An 18,975-nucleotide genomic window follows, 5' to 3' on the forward strand; every position below is an offset into this window, starting at 1 on the left:
CTTAAAGCAACGTATAATCATATATCTTTCTTGGAATGTGTGCCTTTATCTGTTAAATATAGACGTATCAGTATAGATGTTTATGTAGGACATGAAAAGTAATTTCATCACAAGCAAAAATGGATTATTAGCTTACTATATCTAGATTCATGGAAACCTTAGAGTTTTACGTGTTTAATTAAAATATACACATTCACACTAATACATCCATACACTGATATGTATGTTTAAAGCAAAGCAGTACTGGTAATCCAGAATAAAACAAATTCTGCAATTACAAAATCAAATTCTCCCAGTTGTGTGCTTATATGTTTTATTGTTAACATTTGTAACACATATTAAATTTAAATCTTCTCAGTATGGATTTACACTGATATGTATGTTTAAAGCAAAGCAGTACTGGTGCAGTTGGTAACAAAGTGATTATTCAGACTCTTTGAATGTTATATTTATAAATTCATCATTTAAAATAAGAGGCTTGGAATGTTATATTTATCCATTCAGCTTCTAAATTAGAGTCCTCTGGTAAAAGAAAATCATCATGTCAATTTTATCATGACCGCGTTATTGATTATCAAGACAATTAGATAGGAGTTAGGGACAAATTCAAGCAAGGAAATATTTTCGTCCTTTTAAGAGAAATATGTTGTCCCTGTTAGTGAATTACGTAAGTTGAAGTTAGGAATTATTTACCACCATCAATGCACATAAAGATATATATGTATTACTGGTTATCAGATCAGTAGAAAATTATATTTTGACTATTCAACACAATAACATGATATATTTATTTTGACTTCATAGGAGCAAGTTCAATTGTTTCACTAGTCATTTTACGTGAAATAGATATATTGTAAGGGTTCTAATTTCAGTAATTATCTGATTTGTTAAACAGTGAAGAGTGAATTTGATTAATAGTGCAAATAATACAAACATCGCCTTTAAATAAAAATGATAAGTGTTCTTACTCTATATTATGTGCACGAGATAATATGGTGTTCATTAAATCCATACTGAGAAGATTTAAATTTAATATGTGTTGCAAATGTTAACAATAAAACATATAAGCACACATCTGGGAGAATCTGATTTTGTGCTTTGCAGAATTTGTTTTATTCTGGATTTTAAATCCATCAACAAAATACAATAAAACGCTAAATTACTGTAATTACTGAAGGAAGATATAATTAACCTATACTTCAGTCAAACAATATGCAAATGCGAAGACCGTTGATTCTACGGGGAGAAAGGGGTACATGTCCTTGACAATACAAAGTACATGTCCTGTTGATAATTCTTTTATGTACACTTTCTGCATGTCTTCCAACATTACAAAGTCAGTCAAAAAGCAAAGTGCCCATAACATACGATATTACAACTAATAATCATTTTTCCTTATGGGTCCAGACTTCATAAACACCACATAATAAAATAAATTAATATGGACCACAGAAATCATGTAAATTCCCCAACAACGTTTCAAGGAAGCTTTCAATCTAATCATGTCCAATCAATTTAATTATGTCCAATCCAAGTATTGATTTAATAATATGATCACTTGTAATAGAAAATGTATATGCAACAATATAGTAAGTGAAAAAGAAAAAATAAATGAAACATTAATCATTATGTAACTACAGAATATATTTGAATTTAATAATTTCAGCTATCAGTGTATAGACTATTTTATCTGAAAGTTATATAACCTTGTGTCATGCTAATGAAGTTTTATTTACCTGCGATTGCACTGAGTGATCTTCATGTGCATTTTATTTTCACTAGTTTTAACGTTTTCGCGTGAGGTCTGTAAAATTGTGTTTGGGATCAAAGACTAACCATTCATTATCTATGCCTTTTTCTGAGAAGGTTAATCTTCAGTTTTCTTCCACCTTTCTTGGAATGGATTATGGGTTTAAATTTGAATGTAATTAGTCTGGTCCATAATAATTTCTTTGTCTGCTGAGGTTGCTTGTTCAATAGGCAACTCAGATGAGGGTACATCGGGCTCAGTTTTGTCAACTCATGCATATTTGTCTTAAACAAAGTAACAGAAAGAAAGGAAAACAAACTTTTAATTAAAATCAATAAACAATTTATTTATTTAAGTTCTGAAACGAAATTATAAGATTTACTTACATTATTGTCAATCAAATCCCAAATAATCAGAAATATCCTATCACAAGTATAGAAGCATAAAATGTTCCAAATGAATTCTAATAGTCTTGACTCTCCTGATGTACTACAATTACCCAATCCAGAATGCCTTTGAATGCGTTCATAATAATTCTAAAGTAATGTGTTTAATTTAAAGTCAATGAGCACTTTCGTAATTCTATTTCATAATTTAAATAAATAATTCGTTTCGAATATATATGAACACAACTGTAATCTGTGACATTGGATTCCAGAGACTGATTTTAAGATAGGAACAAATGATTTGTTTACCAAGTCCCCTATATACACACATCCCACTTGATCCAAACATAAAAGACCGCAATGGACATTTCCATCAAAACTGACAAGGCTTTTGAATTTGTTTATTTCTTTATATGTTTCATATTTTCAGTGTAACGTTTTCTTGCAAGTTCAGATTTTCTAATACATGCGAAACAGATACCATTGCCGAAATCGCAAGCTCTAATACTATTTTTGGCTGTTGATCATGCACTAAATATAATATTGTATAGTCTGTGCTGTTATGGGATAGGCTAATATAAACAAACTATATGAAAAAGATATATTGACCATAATATTCCTCTATATACTAAAAACAGTTTTCACACTTCATTTAATATGCACGACGATGTAAATCTTTTGATTTGCCTCTTGCATTGTGGTCTGAGATTTCAATGTACCTAAGATACCACTCATGGTACGCATAATATTTGATTGATTGATTGATTGATTTTATTTTTAACGACGCGTGAGAACTGTTTTAGGCTATTTAGCGCCACACAAAATGTTATATATATATAATCTTTTAAAAATTATAAAAAGTCTCATATCGACCAGCGATTTAAAAAATAATAGTTGAAATTGAAACGGTAAGATGGTAACGGTGCAAAATAAAGCTTCACGATCAATGGGGGATGTCAATGTGGTATGTTAATGAAAAATGATGAAACGGTATTAAAAAGGGATGGTATATATATTGCATAAAACTGCACAAGGTGATAGGATAAAAATTAGAGCTTAGAGTAAATATTCACTGTTTTCAGGAGCTCTATAATACGAGTCATGTTTATAGTATCAAAAAGCTCCTTCATGTCATGCACATTGTAATACTGATCTCGCGTAAGATGCAGGTAAAAACACTCTATCATAAAGTGTTTGACAGTGAATGGTTCATTGCAAGAAACGCACTCTGGTGGGTCTTCACCTTTTAGTATGTGGGAGTGGGTGAAATAAGTATGACCAATTCGGTTTCTTGTAATGACTACCTGCTCCCGCATGGTTCTGTAGGAAGGGGTCCATTCTCCTAGAGTTGGCTTGATTGCATGAAGTTTGTTATTCAATGCATCATTGTATGATGCCTGCCACTTCTGACGTAAGGACTTTCTGACACTAGGTTTAAAATCAGCAGGCTTTCACAGGGGGATGTTTTAAATGCTCCCAGAGCCAGTCTTATTCACTGATGATGAATTGGATCAAGCATTTCAAGATATGATTTTCTGGCTGAACCATACACAACGCAACCATAGTCCAGTTTGGAGCGAATAAACGTTCTATATAAATTCAGGATGACTTTTCTATCAGCACCCCAGTCAGTGTGCGCTACTACTTTAAGTAGGTTAAGTGCTTTTAAGCATTTAGCTTTCAAGTTCCTTAGGTGTGGAATAAAAGTCAGTTTTCTGTCAAAGATTATACCTAAAAAATTTGTTTCCTCAACAACTGGAATAGGTCTTCCGTCCAGCGTGAGTTTAGGTTCATCGTGGTGACGTCGTAACTGACAGAAATGCATGCATACCGTTTTTGATTTCTAGAATTTGAAGCCGTTCGTACCACACCAGGAGTCAAACACTTGGTGATGCTATTAATTTTGATATTGAAAAGTGTCACTGATAAAATACTGCCCTGGGGCACACCCATCTCTCGCTCGTGCAGATCTGAAAGAGTAGAGCCCACTCGCTCCTTGAATTCTCTGTCTGAGAGAAAGTTTGATATGAAAGAGGGCAGACGGCCTTTTAGACCTAGATCGTGCAGGTCATTTAGTATCCCGTACTTTCATGTCGTGTCAAAGGCCTTTTCTAAATCAAAGAAAACCGCTACTAAGTGTTCTTTCTTGACAAATGCATCGCGAATGAATGTTTCTAGTCTAACCAGATGATCGTTGGTGCTCCGGCCATATCGAAAGCCACTTTGGAAAGGAGATATTAAATTGTTAGTTTCCAAGTACCAGACAAGCCGAGAATTGATCATTCGTTCCATTGTTTTGCACACACAGCTTGTGAGTGCAATTGGTCGATAGCTGTTAGGATCTGCGATATCTTTACCGGGTTTGGGAACTGGTATTTCTGTTGCCTCTTTCCAAATTTTTGGTACATTACCAGTAATCTATAAATCATTGAAAATTTCCAGAAAGGCTGTTAATGAAGGTTCTGGGACGTGTTTCAAAAACTGGTAATGTATTTCGTCAGGCCCAGTGGATGTATTGTGGGCCTTATTCGGAGATTCCATCAGCTCAAACAGTGTAAACGGTTGATTATAACTTTCTGAGTTATTCGATGTGAATTTCAACCTTGTCTTTCTTTATGAGTTTTAAATCTTCTGAAGGTTTATAAATAATTAGAGGAGGAGGAATTTTGTGAGAAGCTATCAGCAAGTATATTAACTATGTCATGTTTGGAATTGATATTCTTGTTGTTTAATTTGAGATGTCGAAAGGAATTGTATTTCCCCTTTCCATTTATTTTGCGGATCGTGTCCGAACCTTTCTTTATAGAGAAACTAGAATTTGGAGTTGAAACATATTGTTTCCATGATGCTCTTTTACTTTCTTTAATCGTGCGGCGGACTTTGGCCCGAACAATAGGGTACTTAGTTAAATTTTAGGGCGTTGGACGATTATTAAAATTTTTCAGTGCTTCTCGGCGTTGTCTAATAGCCTCTTTACATTCTTTTGTGAACCACGGTTTTGAGGCTCTTTTACTATTTGGCGAGGACTTGGGAATGGATTCTTCTGCAATGTTGATTTAAACAGAAGTAAAATATCCAAAGGGTTATTGTCGTTTAAAACAGTATCCATGCTAAGTCTAGTTGTACAAAGTGTTTCAAATTTGGCCCAGTCGGCCGTCTTTAAATTCCAATGTGGAATTGCTTCGTCAATTGTAACGTCGGTGTTGTTAAGAGAGATTGGAAAGTGATCACTGCTGTGAAGGTCATCAGCGACCTTCCATTTATAGTCCAAAAGCAGTGATGGGGAACAAATTGTCAAATCGATACATGTGTATGTCCCCGTTCCTGGGTGTAAATATGTCGTGATTTGGTGTTATATAGACACAAATCGTGTCTGGAAATGAAGTCTTCTATTTTGTGGCCTCTGTCACTTATGTGATTTGATCCCCATAAAATGTTATGGGCATTAAAATCCCCGAGTAAAACAAAGGGTGCGGGGAGTTGTTGAACAAGATTGTCTTAATCGGTTGGTACTACGTTGGTGTTTGGTGGCAAGCAAATAGAACAAAAGGTAATCACTCGATGTAGAGTGACGCTTACAGCAATGGCTTGTAGATTTGTGTTTAAAGGGAAGACGCAATGAGGGGCTCTGTTGTTCACAATAACAGAGACTACTCCTGAGGCCCTGTCAACATTCTGAGAGTAGTTGTTAAACAGGGAGTAGTTTTTAAGCGTGATGTTATCCGTATCTTTCAAAAATGTTTCCTGAAGACATAGTGCTTACATGTTTATATTGAAGATTCTAGAGCTAGGTTAGACCTTTCGCGGAGGCAATCTGTTCGGTTATTTATCTGGAGGAAGTACGGAGGTGTATTTTTTTTTGTTAGGTCTGGAGACACCTTGAGGACATGGAGCAGTTTCTTCTGCATCCATATCCTCAAAGTCTCCAAACCTATTGTGCAGCTTTATGGGGTCATCAGACCCCTTTTGCTGCCTATTTGTTGGGACTATATTCTACTGTTTGGTGATCTTGGTGTTGGAGTATTGTTGAATGTTGTTTGCGTCGATGTTGAGTTTTTCTGGGGTTTGTAATGCTGAATGTTCGAGTCGGAAGGGGATTCAGGTGGGTTTGTTTGGATTTGGGCGTCTTTCGTTGCTTTTTGGTTGCTGTTCAGTACAGTTGAGAAGGATGGGCCGGGGAGTGATGTTCTAGCTTGTAGAAGCTTCCTGGCCTCTGGATAGGGGATGTTGGACGTGTATTTAACCCTCTGGATTTCCTTCTCCTGTTTCCTGTCGTATTCCTTTGAATTAGCATGATGTTCCTTGCCGCAGTTGACGCAATGCGGATTGGCTTTGCACTCTGATTCCCGATGGGAGGGGTCGCCGCATATTTGGCTTCTAGAGCATCGGTCTTCATGATGACCGTATTTTTTGACATTTGTAGCATCGGAGGGGATTTGGTATGTATATCTCAACCTTAACTTGTAGGAATCCAACTTTGACCACTTTAGGTACTGTTGGCTTGTTGAAGGTGAGTATAATAGTGTTGGTGTCCTGCATATTGTTGTTCGTTTGATACGAGTTCTGTGGACTGCAGTGACACTTTCATTTTTCATGCCCTCGACGATTTCTTTGTCGCTGATTCCAGCTAGGTCACGGCAACAAATGACTCCTTTTGATGTATTCAGTGTCGAGTGGGAGAAACAGGTTACTGGAATATCGTGAAAGGTATTAATTTTTTGGATATTTTTAGTATGTGCTTTGCGCTCACACTCTACAAGTAGGCCGCCTGATGTTAGTTTTTTGACACCTTTTGGCTTGCCGACTAATCTATATATAGTCTTTTCGAATATAAATGGCGATAGAGCAGCAAGTGGTTTTGATTCGTCTTTTGATTGGATGACCATGAAGCGAGGAAAGGATTCCACACTACATGGTTCATCATCTGACTCTGATCCAGTTTTGGTAAGTTTATTTTGGGTTTTTTTGAAATTATCCATGATGGCTTGATTAAAATTCAGCACCCGTGCTCCCCACCCACCAAGGAGCCCAACAAGGAGACACCTTTCAAGTGCCAGGGATACACAGATGCCATACTCAGTTGATAAAATTACCTTTGATTGACTCGTGAAGACGCCAGTTTCTAGGGTCAGTAAAATTACCTCCCGATTGACCCGTTAAGCCACCGTCTTCTAGGAAGTCTTCTAAGACTTGGGAAGGGGAAAGATAAAGGAATAGACTATAGGGGCAACGGTGGTATCAAGAGAGATACAAGGAGAAAGATAAAGAAGGTGAGAGAGTAAATAAAGACTTCCTAGGGCTCGGCGTGACCAGCCGATTTGTCGGGACCGGGCCCATCCCGACCACCCGTCTAAGAGAAGTAGAGGCCAAAAGTAGTGTATTGCATCAGAAAAGCCTCTTCTCAACTACCAGGATCCTTTCCTCTCCCGACACGGGACGCAACCCACGGCAAACAGGTTGCTCTCTACTTAGTCGCCTTTTACGACACGTAGCGAGGCACGTCGGGCCAATTCTACAACCCCGGACCCGCAGAGGGACATAATATTTGATAAGAAACGTACTCCTCTGTCCAAGTGGTGGTGTTGTCGGCAAAGAACGTTATAGAAAAACACAGTGACAATAGTTTTGATACTTTAATGTCTCTCAACGGAATCAATTTTACATATCTCGTCAGATATGTATTTACTGATAATTTACACAAGGACAATGGTCCTAAAATGTATGTACTGGCCAGATCAAACCACTAGCATTGCAGTTATCGGCACTTTAGTCAGTTTGAGTGCTTGTTTCTTCATGAACAAGTTGCGCATGCCTTGATTCATTGAATTATGTCCGCATTCGAATTTGTCTGATAGCATTGTTTGTCTTCTCAGACGTTTTGTGTAATTCCATATGTTATCTATGTACAGAATAATTGTGCGTATCCGGTAGAGTCAAATGCATGCATGTAGTCTTAAAGTACAGTGTATTTGTCCTCAACAACGGTATTTTCCCCTGCTCTTTAGGCTCTTTTCCACTACTGGACTGCCCATGCCTCCCTTACAATGACATAGTTCTTTTTGATGGCGTAGGGACATATATGTGGATGTTACCTCACAATAACAATGCGTCATGTGTACTCGATATCTGCGGCAATAGATGTCCATTTCTCCTAAAAATACACGGGAAGAAGTTTCAGAATTGTATCGGTAATTTCAAGGACTGGATCGAATTCACTAAATCTGTAATTTGTGTTGTTTCTGATCACAATCTACCAATACATGGATACGTGATTATATATTGATACCATATAGTGCAGATTCGCACTAGCATTCCTCTGTAATCTTAATGAACCCATTACATTAGGTCCAAACCTCTTATTTTTCAGGATGTGCATTTACAGCATCTTACAGTAGTCCAGATACTATTTCGGGACCATTGTCCATAAGCTGCTGTGACGAGAAAATGTATTTATGACTACCAGAGATATACGATAATAAAATAATTATTCCATGTTTAAACTCGGATTTGTTCACTACGTGTTACGTTCTTAATTTTAGGGTTTTACTTAATCTTTATTTGTGGAACTGGTCACTAACACGTTTTCGTTCGTTTAGTTCATCTGACATCACTTTTCTGACTATTCATTACAAAAACTGTATCGAATTTGGCCTTAGTTTGTCACGAGCCAACTAATGTAAGGTACCCTACTCTGACTCTTCACTACAAGAACTCGGTATATTCTATTTGACTTAGAGCAATTTCACTACGTCACGAGTCAATCGATGTATGGTACAGATGTTACCGGTTCTAATTTTAATTCCTTTGACACTTTCTGAGATGAGGCATAAACATTTACAGATGAATATCTTTTATTAGGAGTACAAACAAACCGTAACTGAAATCTTGAATTGGGTTTAAAATAAGGTATTAAGAACAAAATATTTCAAAATGTTTAAACCTACAGTTCCTCGGTCGGGTGTAATCTCATTCCAAGCATTCATACTAGTGTGAAACATTGTATACGTCTTCTTTTCAGATATAATGCAAAATACTAAACTGTTGATATGTGTCAGAATAAATTACCATTCTCGCCTTCACTACGATCATATTATACCAAATAAGTAATTTTACTGAAGACAAAAGAAATGAAAACACTATGTCATTTTCCATTGCATACTTTAATAATAATAATAATAACAATAATAATAATAATAATAATAATAATAATAATAATAATAATAATAATAATGTAAACTATTTGAATCTTTATTTTCTTCTACACGTTAAGTTTCAGCACAAAGCTCAGGGAACATTGAACTAGAAGACATTCATGCTCTTGACGTCATGTTGGCGACACTGTCTGATCAGACTTCATTCCAGATATTGGAAGCAAAGTCGAAATCTCTCATAAAGAAGTACAGAGATATTGCGTGGGAAGCGGATTGGCTGAAACGTTTGGAAGACACACTACAGAAACGTTTGTACAAATACAAAACCTTACATCAATATATTTAAATCTATTGTCATTTATGCTATCAGTAATTAAATTGATGCATATACAGTGAACCCCATTACTGAACCATTGCTACCGACATCCCCTCAAGATCGAAATGTGTATTTGCTTCAGAATGTTTTGTTTAATATCATCATTTGTCTCGCAGTAAACGAAAACAAAAAGCATGTACTGTTTAAACAGAAATAAATTTGCTGTCCCAAGTATCAATTTTAGACCTGAACTGCCACCTTACCTGCACCCTCCGTTGAAACAGAAACTCAGTTTAAATTTGTAAATGCATTTTACCTGCTATATTCCATTAAACGTTCATTTTTGTTTAGAAATAACAATGATCATGCGTTAAGAAAATCACACCTGACACACTCTCGTGAAAATTATTTACGGCTAACAAATATTGTAGTAGGCTTGTAGTAGGCTTATTGCTGCGTCAGTCACCCAAAAATACCTCATAGGTGATATAAGAACAAAATTAGACAACAGCGCCAACATAGATTAGGACTGACAATAGCAAACTCTAATGCATTTGTACTATAAAAAAGAACCAGCTTTTATGATACGTTGTCGATAACTATAAGTATGCAGATAAGCTAATTGGGAATGATTTTAAAGTAGTCGTGTCTGACGGCATTCTTTTATACAAAATGATTAATAAAACGTTCTTTTTATATATAAATATGCATGCCCTGATAGCCAACGAGTGCGGCCTCGAATATGGCACTATGCCGAAGTAGACCGACTACTTATATATTAAAGGACATTTTTCACGTCTTCAGCACCCTGAGGAAACTGAATTTCTCTCAAAACTAAAACATAAATTTGGTGGCAAGAGTTTTGGATTTAAGTGGATTCAGTGTATATAGTTGGCCACGTTTCTTTTAAAACAAACGTTTGCAAGTATATCAGTTTGATATAAATCTTTCAGGTATGCTTTGTCGTGCATGTATCGAGCTTACTAGGATTGACAGTGTAGAACGCTAATTCTTTGCTTTAAAGAAATTTATCATAAAACACAAATGACCACCTGATTTTGGAGAAGGAATACGAATGGTTTTTTTAAAGCATCCTTTCTTTTTTGTCATGGGTTACAAAATGAATATTTTGGACCCCCTTCACCATCAGTTTTAAGTATTATGAAAGATCTGTTTAAGTCTGATCGCTTTATGATATAAAATCGAATCAAGCACATCACATACAAATGAGGGTGAGTTTTAAAACATTCCCAGAAAATATATGGACTTTGACAGAGGACATACGATGGGTCGATATCAAGATTGTATAATCTGGATAAGTTAGTGTTCGGACAATCTATCATGTTTATGACGATGACAACTTATTAATTCTCTTCGTGTGTTTTAAAGTCATTTCATTTGAAACGTTGGGGATTCATTTACTTACTTTACAATTGGAATATATTATGAGTGCATTTGAATTAAGTGTAGTAAACGTCTTGACATTGTCTGCTATAATATAGCTTCCAGCAAATACCCTACATTCGCAGATTTGACAGTGATATATAATCGAATAACCTGGACTGTAACTGGAACGTGTATTAATTTAAAGTAAGAGTTGCAGATTATCTGTTTCAACTATGAAATTCCATTATTCAATATGCATAACGATATTCGGAAAGGTTGCCCTTCAGCGATTTTTCATGACCATTATACACTTGTACAAAAACTTTTAATCAAGTCGATTTGTAATATGGAATAGGCAATAAACACAACTTTCAATAGTATTATTATTATTATTATTATTATTATTATTATTATTATTTGTCCAATTATATATCGTTTATATTACATATAAATATATGTAAGTTCCTGGTTTTTCAAATAAATCTTTCTTGCAAGTCCTTTTCTGCAGAAAATACATGCGTTCGTATGTATTTGTGTGAATCGGTAGAACGAACGACTTTGGATTTGTTATATTGTCACTTTTTGACACAGTTATGGTCATTTGCTTCCGACGATGTCTGTAGATAAGATATGCAATTTCAGTATTCATTAATGTAACCATGTATATACATTGCCTTATTATTACTTAGGTACCAAATTTTATCATCACAATACAGTTGGGATAAGGCAAGAAAATACATTTTTATCTCATACCGAATGATGAGAAATACTCTTTCTGTTTAAGGAACATACAAACCTTCGTTATATATATATATATATATATATATATAGGGCTTGAACAATTCACAAATAGCACTTGCGTGTACCTTTGATAACCCAGAATTAATGTTGCATGGTTTTGGACATAAATGAATCTTCGTTCTAGCTTTCTCGTACGAGTGATTCCCAATATACTAGAACTGTACGCAGAGGAGAATCATGATGTGATCTATGCCATGTAGCATGTTGTTCTTGCATGATTGTGCTGTAATGTTGTTTGGTTTTCTTTTCAGATCTAATTGAGAGTGAATTGAGGCAAATTATTTTCGTAATCCTACTTCGGGCTCACAGAAGCGACCTCGAAGGTTTTCTTAAGACATGTCGCAACCGCAATGACATTCTTCAGATCTCTATTCGTTATGTTTTAAATGTAGGAGATATGCAAGCAAAAGCTATCATACTAAATATCGCTGCACGTGAACTCCAAGCAAAACTGGGCAAGGAATATACCTTTGTATGGGAAGGCATGAATTTCCGAGATGAAAAGGGTGGCGAATTATCCTTGGTTTGCTTTTATGCGAGTGACTTGCAAGGTCAACCCAAAGTATTTCTTGGTCTGCCAGTATTGTACAAAGAATGGAATACGATTGAAAATGAACCAATAGACAACTGTCTAACCGAAGAATATCTCCATACGTTTTTAACGCAGGAAGAAACAGAAATAAAAAATATGTTATTAGATCATTACACAAAAGACCTGTTTGAAAAGCATTCGCATTTAGAAGCAGTCAGCGCTAGCTCGGTTATATCTTCAAAAACAAGAGGTATAATCAAAACTCCATCAATAGTTTTGTATTGTAGATTTAAAGGCGTGATTCCAGTTGGGGAGGGTCATTTTCCAAAGGAACTAAGAATACGCAACATATCTTTACCCACTGATATCCGTGAGGGATTCTTCACTTTAGGTATGATGAAAAGGAGAGCCCCAATGCACTTTTTAAAACCCACTGATTATCAGCCCGTACTTAAAATGGGCTCTAGCATTGGGAGAGAAGGTGTACAGCTTGCAGGAACTCTCGGTCCGTTTGTGAGAGATGATCAGGGAAATACTGGATTCATAACATGTGCTCATGTTGTTGGAATAGACAAACAAACTACCATAAAGAAAAATGTCGTCCAGCCTGCAGACAGCGACTCTACCTTCGGGCTTCAAGGTCACAACAGAGTGTGTGGCCAAATAGCAAATGTATGTTTTGATGATCAGAGACCGATAGGAATTGATGCCGCTTTTGTAATGGTAGACAAATCTAAAAGAGACATAGATTCCATTAACTTTGCATGGAATGATTCAACTCAGCTGGATGTAGCAGGTAACAATTGTTTCTTAAGTTCTCTGTCAGAAAATCATTTTAGTTTTGACGTATTCAGAATTATAATCATAATTCAATTAAACATTAAACGTTTGAAATTTCTAAATGTAAATGAAGTATTATTTAGATTATATTGATGGTTTTTCAAAAACGTTTTATGGTACGTTTATTGTGTTAATTGACTGCAGAGAGTATCATACATAGTCGAATGATTAAAAGTCATTTCAACAATACAAATCGTATCAGTAAAAGGAAACTTTACACATAATTTGTCCTTATATTAATTTGGTCGTCAGTGTAATGCATTGGTATTTCTTTGATAGGAATATAAAATATACTTATATTTATTTAGGGAATGTTATAATTCACTACAATAATACTCGTTTCCTATTTTTTCATCCTTTTTTTGTTTGCTTGCGAAGGCTTTCATCATGAAGAAAAACCGCCATCCTTTCTTGGAGGTGATGTAAAGTCAAAAATCAATTTTGATGACGTTGAGGGCAGAAGAGTCATTAAATGTGGACGATCTACTGGTCTCAAAAAAGGTTCAATTGCTTTGGCGGGTTTAAGTGTGAGAATACATAATAGTTCCCTCACATTTCCCACTGGAATACCCTGGATGAGCAATGTAAACGTCGTGATGAAAGGTCAGTATCTTGTTGAATCCAGCGGAACACCATTTTTTGATTTGGGTGACTCTGGCGCAGGAGTTTACCTTGTTGAACATAAAGAAAATAAACTTTCGCTCATTGGATTAGCTATCGGATTGCTGAATGCGTATTACTGTGTTGTTACGCCAATTGAAAATGTCCTAGAAGCACTTGGCTTGGAACCTGAGAATGTACTCTCTTCTGAAATGATGGATGTCGACTTGGACACTCAATCATCGTCTTCGTTATGTTTTGGTATAAGCAATGGTTTGGTTGTCCATGGAAATGATAAATGAAACATGACATATGTATGTATGCTACTGGATCTTTTCCATCTATTATGCACAGATAATAGCAACAGAGACAATATGATTTTGTTGCAGAAAACACTTGTAAACCTTCATGAAGATCTAATATTGCCAAGCTTAATTTGATAATATAACTTGTCTAACAATCAAATATTTGTCTTATCTCATTAAAGTGAATTTAATCACTGTTACATAAAGTCGTAATAACTTTAAAACGTGTTAAATGAATCTGTGCCTGATAGCGTCTCGATATTTGTACTTTTTCCTCTAGGAACAAAACCCTAGTACGATGGGAGTTGATTTGTCTTTAAAATTGTTCAGATTTTCCCTCATGGGGTTGTAAGTGTATAATCGATGTAGAATCAGCGCAGTTAAAATTGTTATACATAACTACATTTGGTAACGCACATTTTCTAATAATGAGTCCTGATAAATGATTTTGACAAAGAATGTTTCAAATTTTCATCGCTCATGTATTAGAACGTTCAAACTTCGAATATCTCTTACCCGGTATTGAATTCTGCAACGACTAGCGATTATTTTAAAATTCTATTAACCACATGTTAAAAAAAACATATTTTTTATTAGATAAACGATTCAGCAGGCGAAGAAAGGTTTTTGCTTTGTTCTTATGGACAACTTCAGACAACTCCAAAAGTGTCATATGCATATGGGAATTTTCACATAGCCAAATGTGACACGACTGGAAACATATTATTCAATTACGTATAGTGTTTCTGAAGTCGTCCGTATATTCTCCAATATTTGGGGATTTTAGGTAATTTTTCAAGATTGACATAAAAAGTGTTTTACCCTGTTACATATATTTGATATAATTTATATTTTATTTAATTTGTGTTTGATTTGATTTGATTGCTTGTGGCTTTTTTAACCTTTTTATTTTTTGTACATGTCAAAGTAATGTAATTTTGTTTACTATGAATTAGATATTTTCCAGAAAATTCAGTTTGATCTGAATCTTTCCATAAATACCTAATATTAGAAACACTTGTTTCTATTTTAGACTTAGTTCCTGGCCTTGGTTAAGGGTCAAGTGAACAACTTTTTCTTGGAGTAAAATGATTGGTTCTTATCAAGGACATACGTGATTCTCTATTTCACAATTAGGCATTTCCGAAATTGCGAAATACATAGTATTAATAGTGATGTTTAGAGAGAGGGTTCCCAGAGTTTTGGGGCTTTTAAACACTTAATGTGAAGTTGTTTTCTTCTGTTGTGACTAGTTATGAGTTTTTTAGTTTTATTTTAACTTTTCGGATTCTTAAAGATGAATTAGTTTCTCTGGAAATATGTTGTGCTCATACAGAATTCTTTAACAAATACTTTTCTAAAAAAAAATTATTTCGATTTCCAAAACCAGAGGATTAAAAATTGTTTTTGTACAAGGAACTGTAGACTTCAGCACAATACAGGTTACAGCATAAGTCATATCCTTCCATCTTTGATTCTTCATCGGGACTCGAACTTGGAATCATTAGAACATTTCAATATTAGGACTTCAAAAATTATATACGTGGATTATTCTTGGATTATGTATAGATTTGATTCTGGAAACTGTAATTTCATATATTTTCATTTTTACAGAATTTTTCCAGGGAAATAAATTATCTATATTTTTCAAAGTTTGTTGTTTTCACTCTTTCCTGTATTACTGTTTATTGGAGCCTAAACACGTAACATAAGAACCCGACAAATTTACCTTTTTTAATTGGAACGAACCTATTGGTGCTAAAATAAACTTCGAACGAAGCAAAATCTGATTTTTGTTTTTAATTAATTATATTCAACGATAAGTAATTATTTTATTGCCACATAATTACGAATTGAATAAATAACATATGAAGTTAAAGTGTTGATTAGGAAATTAATATCGTAAGATGAATTTCATCACTTGGTTTCAAATTTTACCTAAGATTTCATTTCAGTTTACTGAAGTTGTGAATGTGCTGAAGTTGTGAATGTGTGGGAAAATATAGAATATTTGATCTGTTAATCTTAATACTTTTCACTCTCTTTATTCTTCCAAAGGTACAAATTAATTTGTTATTTCACAAAATATATACATCAGCATTGGGTGTAAAACTGAAGGAATGTGAATTTTTTCAAACTTACCCATATATCATTATATATAGATAAAAAATACAACAACTGGTGGTATATATTTTTGCAGCCAATCTCTAACACATGTATTATATAAATGTCATTTTTTTAAAGATGTAGATTGGCAAATATATTTCTCAAATTGTGTCTTTGCATTTCTAAAAATAGCTGTACACATATTTGTTCGAAAATGACTTGTAGAAACAAAGACTTTCAAAGTTTAATACAATATTTTGTATATATTGTTCTGTATATTTGATTAAATTTATATTAGATTTAATTTGTGTTTGATTTGGTTTGATTGTTTGTGGGGTTTTGGAATCATTTTGTTTTCATTACATGTCAGTGTAATGTATTGTTTAGTAGGAAATTGATATTTTCCCGAAAATTCAGTTTGCCTTGAATCTTTCCTTAAATATCTAATAATAGAAAGACTGTTTCTTTTTCTTGACCTAGCTCCTATCCTTGATTTAGAGTTAAGTAAAAATCTTTTATTCTCCGAGTAAAATGATTGGTTCTTATCAAGGATATACAGGGGCTATGTGATTTTTATAGGTAAACTTGATCATGTGATCCGCTATTTCAGAATTAGGCCTTTACATAATTGTGAAATACTTAGTATTAATAGTGATGTTTAGAAAAAATGAGAGTTTTGGGGCTTTCAAACACTTGATGTCAAGCTGTTTTCTTCTGTTGTGACCAGTATTGAATGTTTGCGTTTTTGCGTTTTTATATTTTTTTTTCTTCAGATAATTTGGATCTAAAAGATTAAGTCGTGTCTCTGGGAGTATTATTGTATTCACACAGAATTTCTTGAACAAGGACATTTTTTTTTACAATTTTTCTTTTTAATTTCCGAAACCGGAGGATTAATTATTGTATTTCTACAAGGAACTGTATAATTCAACACAGTACAGGTTACATGAAAGTTCATCGCCTTCCATCTTGGATTCTTCTTCGGAGGTCGAACTTGAAATCGTTAGAACAGTTCATTATCAGGACTTCTAAAATAGTATTCGTAGATTATTCTTGGATTAATTTTGGGTTTGATTCTTGAAACCGTAAGTAATTTCTTTCATTTTTGCAATATTCATCCAGGGAAATAAACTGTTTATTATATTTTTCAAAGCTTGTTGTTTTCAATCTGTCTTGTTTTATTAAGAGAGAAAGAGATAGAATTCGGTAATTACAATATTATTTTATATTGTATTATTGTATTTCACTTACAATTCACAACAGTGTATTATTTCCTTCAAGTCTGGATTTATAATGAATTATATATATATATATATATATATATATATATATATATATATATATATATATATATATATATATATATATATATATATATATATATATATATATATATATATATATATATATATGAAAGAAGTATATTAGCTGCTTATCTTGGAGTAAGATTCCCCCAAAAGAAACTTTGGCATCTTATTGTGGATTGCCGTATGAAATTCTGTGCAGGTTATTCGGTTTTATATCAAAGAATCCGACTCTATAAACCTGCCTACTTTGTTTAGATTATATATTAAAGCATGGGAAAAGAAAGTGTGAGTCTTTACCAGATTTCATTACTGCTGATCTATGTCACATCTATCGCAGAAAAAGAACGTTCACGTATGCGTCGGTATTAGAATATATCTTGTGAAAAATCAGTCGTGCTGGAATGCTGAAAACGACATAGGATTAGTCATCGAATCCATGTTTAAATATGATAACTACATGAGGAATATTTTTTAGACTTTATCAGAATCAGAATTAACATTGAAAAATAGCTGAACAAACTCTTTCAGCCGAACGTTTAGGACAATAAATATATGCTTACAGTGCATTACAGTTTTGGAAATTGTTTGTTTGAGTTCAGCGGGTATTCTGTGGCTGTATTTAAAATGTGTTTACGTCTGCGCATATCGTGATGTCATTGTATCAACAGACGATATTGTCATGGTGTCCAACATGAATGCTGCTACTGTAAAGGTCAAAAACGTATTAATTTCATTTCGTATTCTAAAGTATTGTTTACAACCCAATTGTCTTCACTTTATTCATGTGATATGCAATGATGAAAGTGATTGATTAGCATTTGTACCGATACAATTTGGTATTGTACTGACTTTTCCATCTTAGCCGTTGCAAGCTACTGGTAGTGGCGGAAACACTCGATAATTTCTTGTAAAATTTCCCCGAGATGGACATTAAAAGTTGCAATTTGTCGAATCAACAGGGTCGTCATGTGACTTAGAACCGCAACTGCCCGACATTATAGAGTTATGAAATTAACAGGGGTCGAGATAGGCAGAGAAACATAGGCATAATAAAGCAATATTATTTTCGGGACCGGACTAAGATAAAAACATACACGGGTTTTCGAGATAACCGGGTCGCGGAAAGTGCGTTTGTCTGTATTACAGTCGAAATGTAATGTTACCGCTACGAGACCTCGAAAGAAAAGAAGCTCAAGCTTTGCGCATTTGCCTTATAAAATCCATGCTGCTTCTGAAATCAACTTCCAAGGATAGATTTGACACAATGTCAGACTTAAAAGAAAGCAGGATACTAGGACCGTACCTCGTCTTTTATTAAACTACGATTGGAAAAAAATTGATTAGGATTTGGTATGACAAAAGTTATTCATCATTTCTCACAGTTGCTTGAACTAAATACAATTTTGATGATGTCAATAGTTCCACTCTCAGACATGGGCGATAAAGAAACTGCAAAGATAATTACTATATTTACACTCATTCAGTGACAGTGGAC

General features: G+C 34.4%; 1 protein-coding gene across 5 annotated transcripts in view; it reads left to right on the top strand.

The window, feature by feature from the left end:
* LOC149807812 (uncharacterized) overlaps positions 1-17,325 on the top strand; it is a 51,258-nt gene extending 33,933 nt beyond the window's left edge. For all 5 annotated transcript variants that reach the window (XM_089970720.1, XM_089970757.1, XM_089970747.1 and 2 more), the window contains 3 exons: positions 9,407-9,595; positions 12,042-13,118; positions 13,541-17,325. In XM_089970720.1, coding sequence (XP_089826846.1) covers positions 9,407-9,595; positions 12,042-13,118; positions 13,541-14,064 — 1,790 coding nt within the window. In that variant the 3' untranslated portion in view covers positions 14,065-17,325. The remainder of the gene's footprint in view (positions 1-9,406; positions 9,596-12,041; positions 13,119-13,540) is intronic.
* Positions 17,326-18,975: the final 1,650 nt, after the last annotated feature.

Source organism: Sinohyriopsis cumingii, chromosome 1 (assembly GCF_028554795.1).
Source record: "Sinohyriopsis cumingii isolate HCF-2022 chromosome 1, ASM2855479v2, whole genome shotgun sequence".
Lineage (NCBI taxonomy): Eukaryota > Metazoa > Mollusca > Bivalvia > Unionida > Unionidae > Sinohyriopsis > Sinohyriopsis cumingii.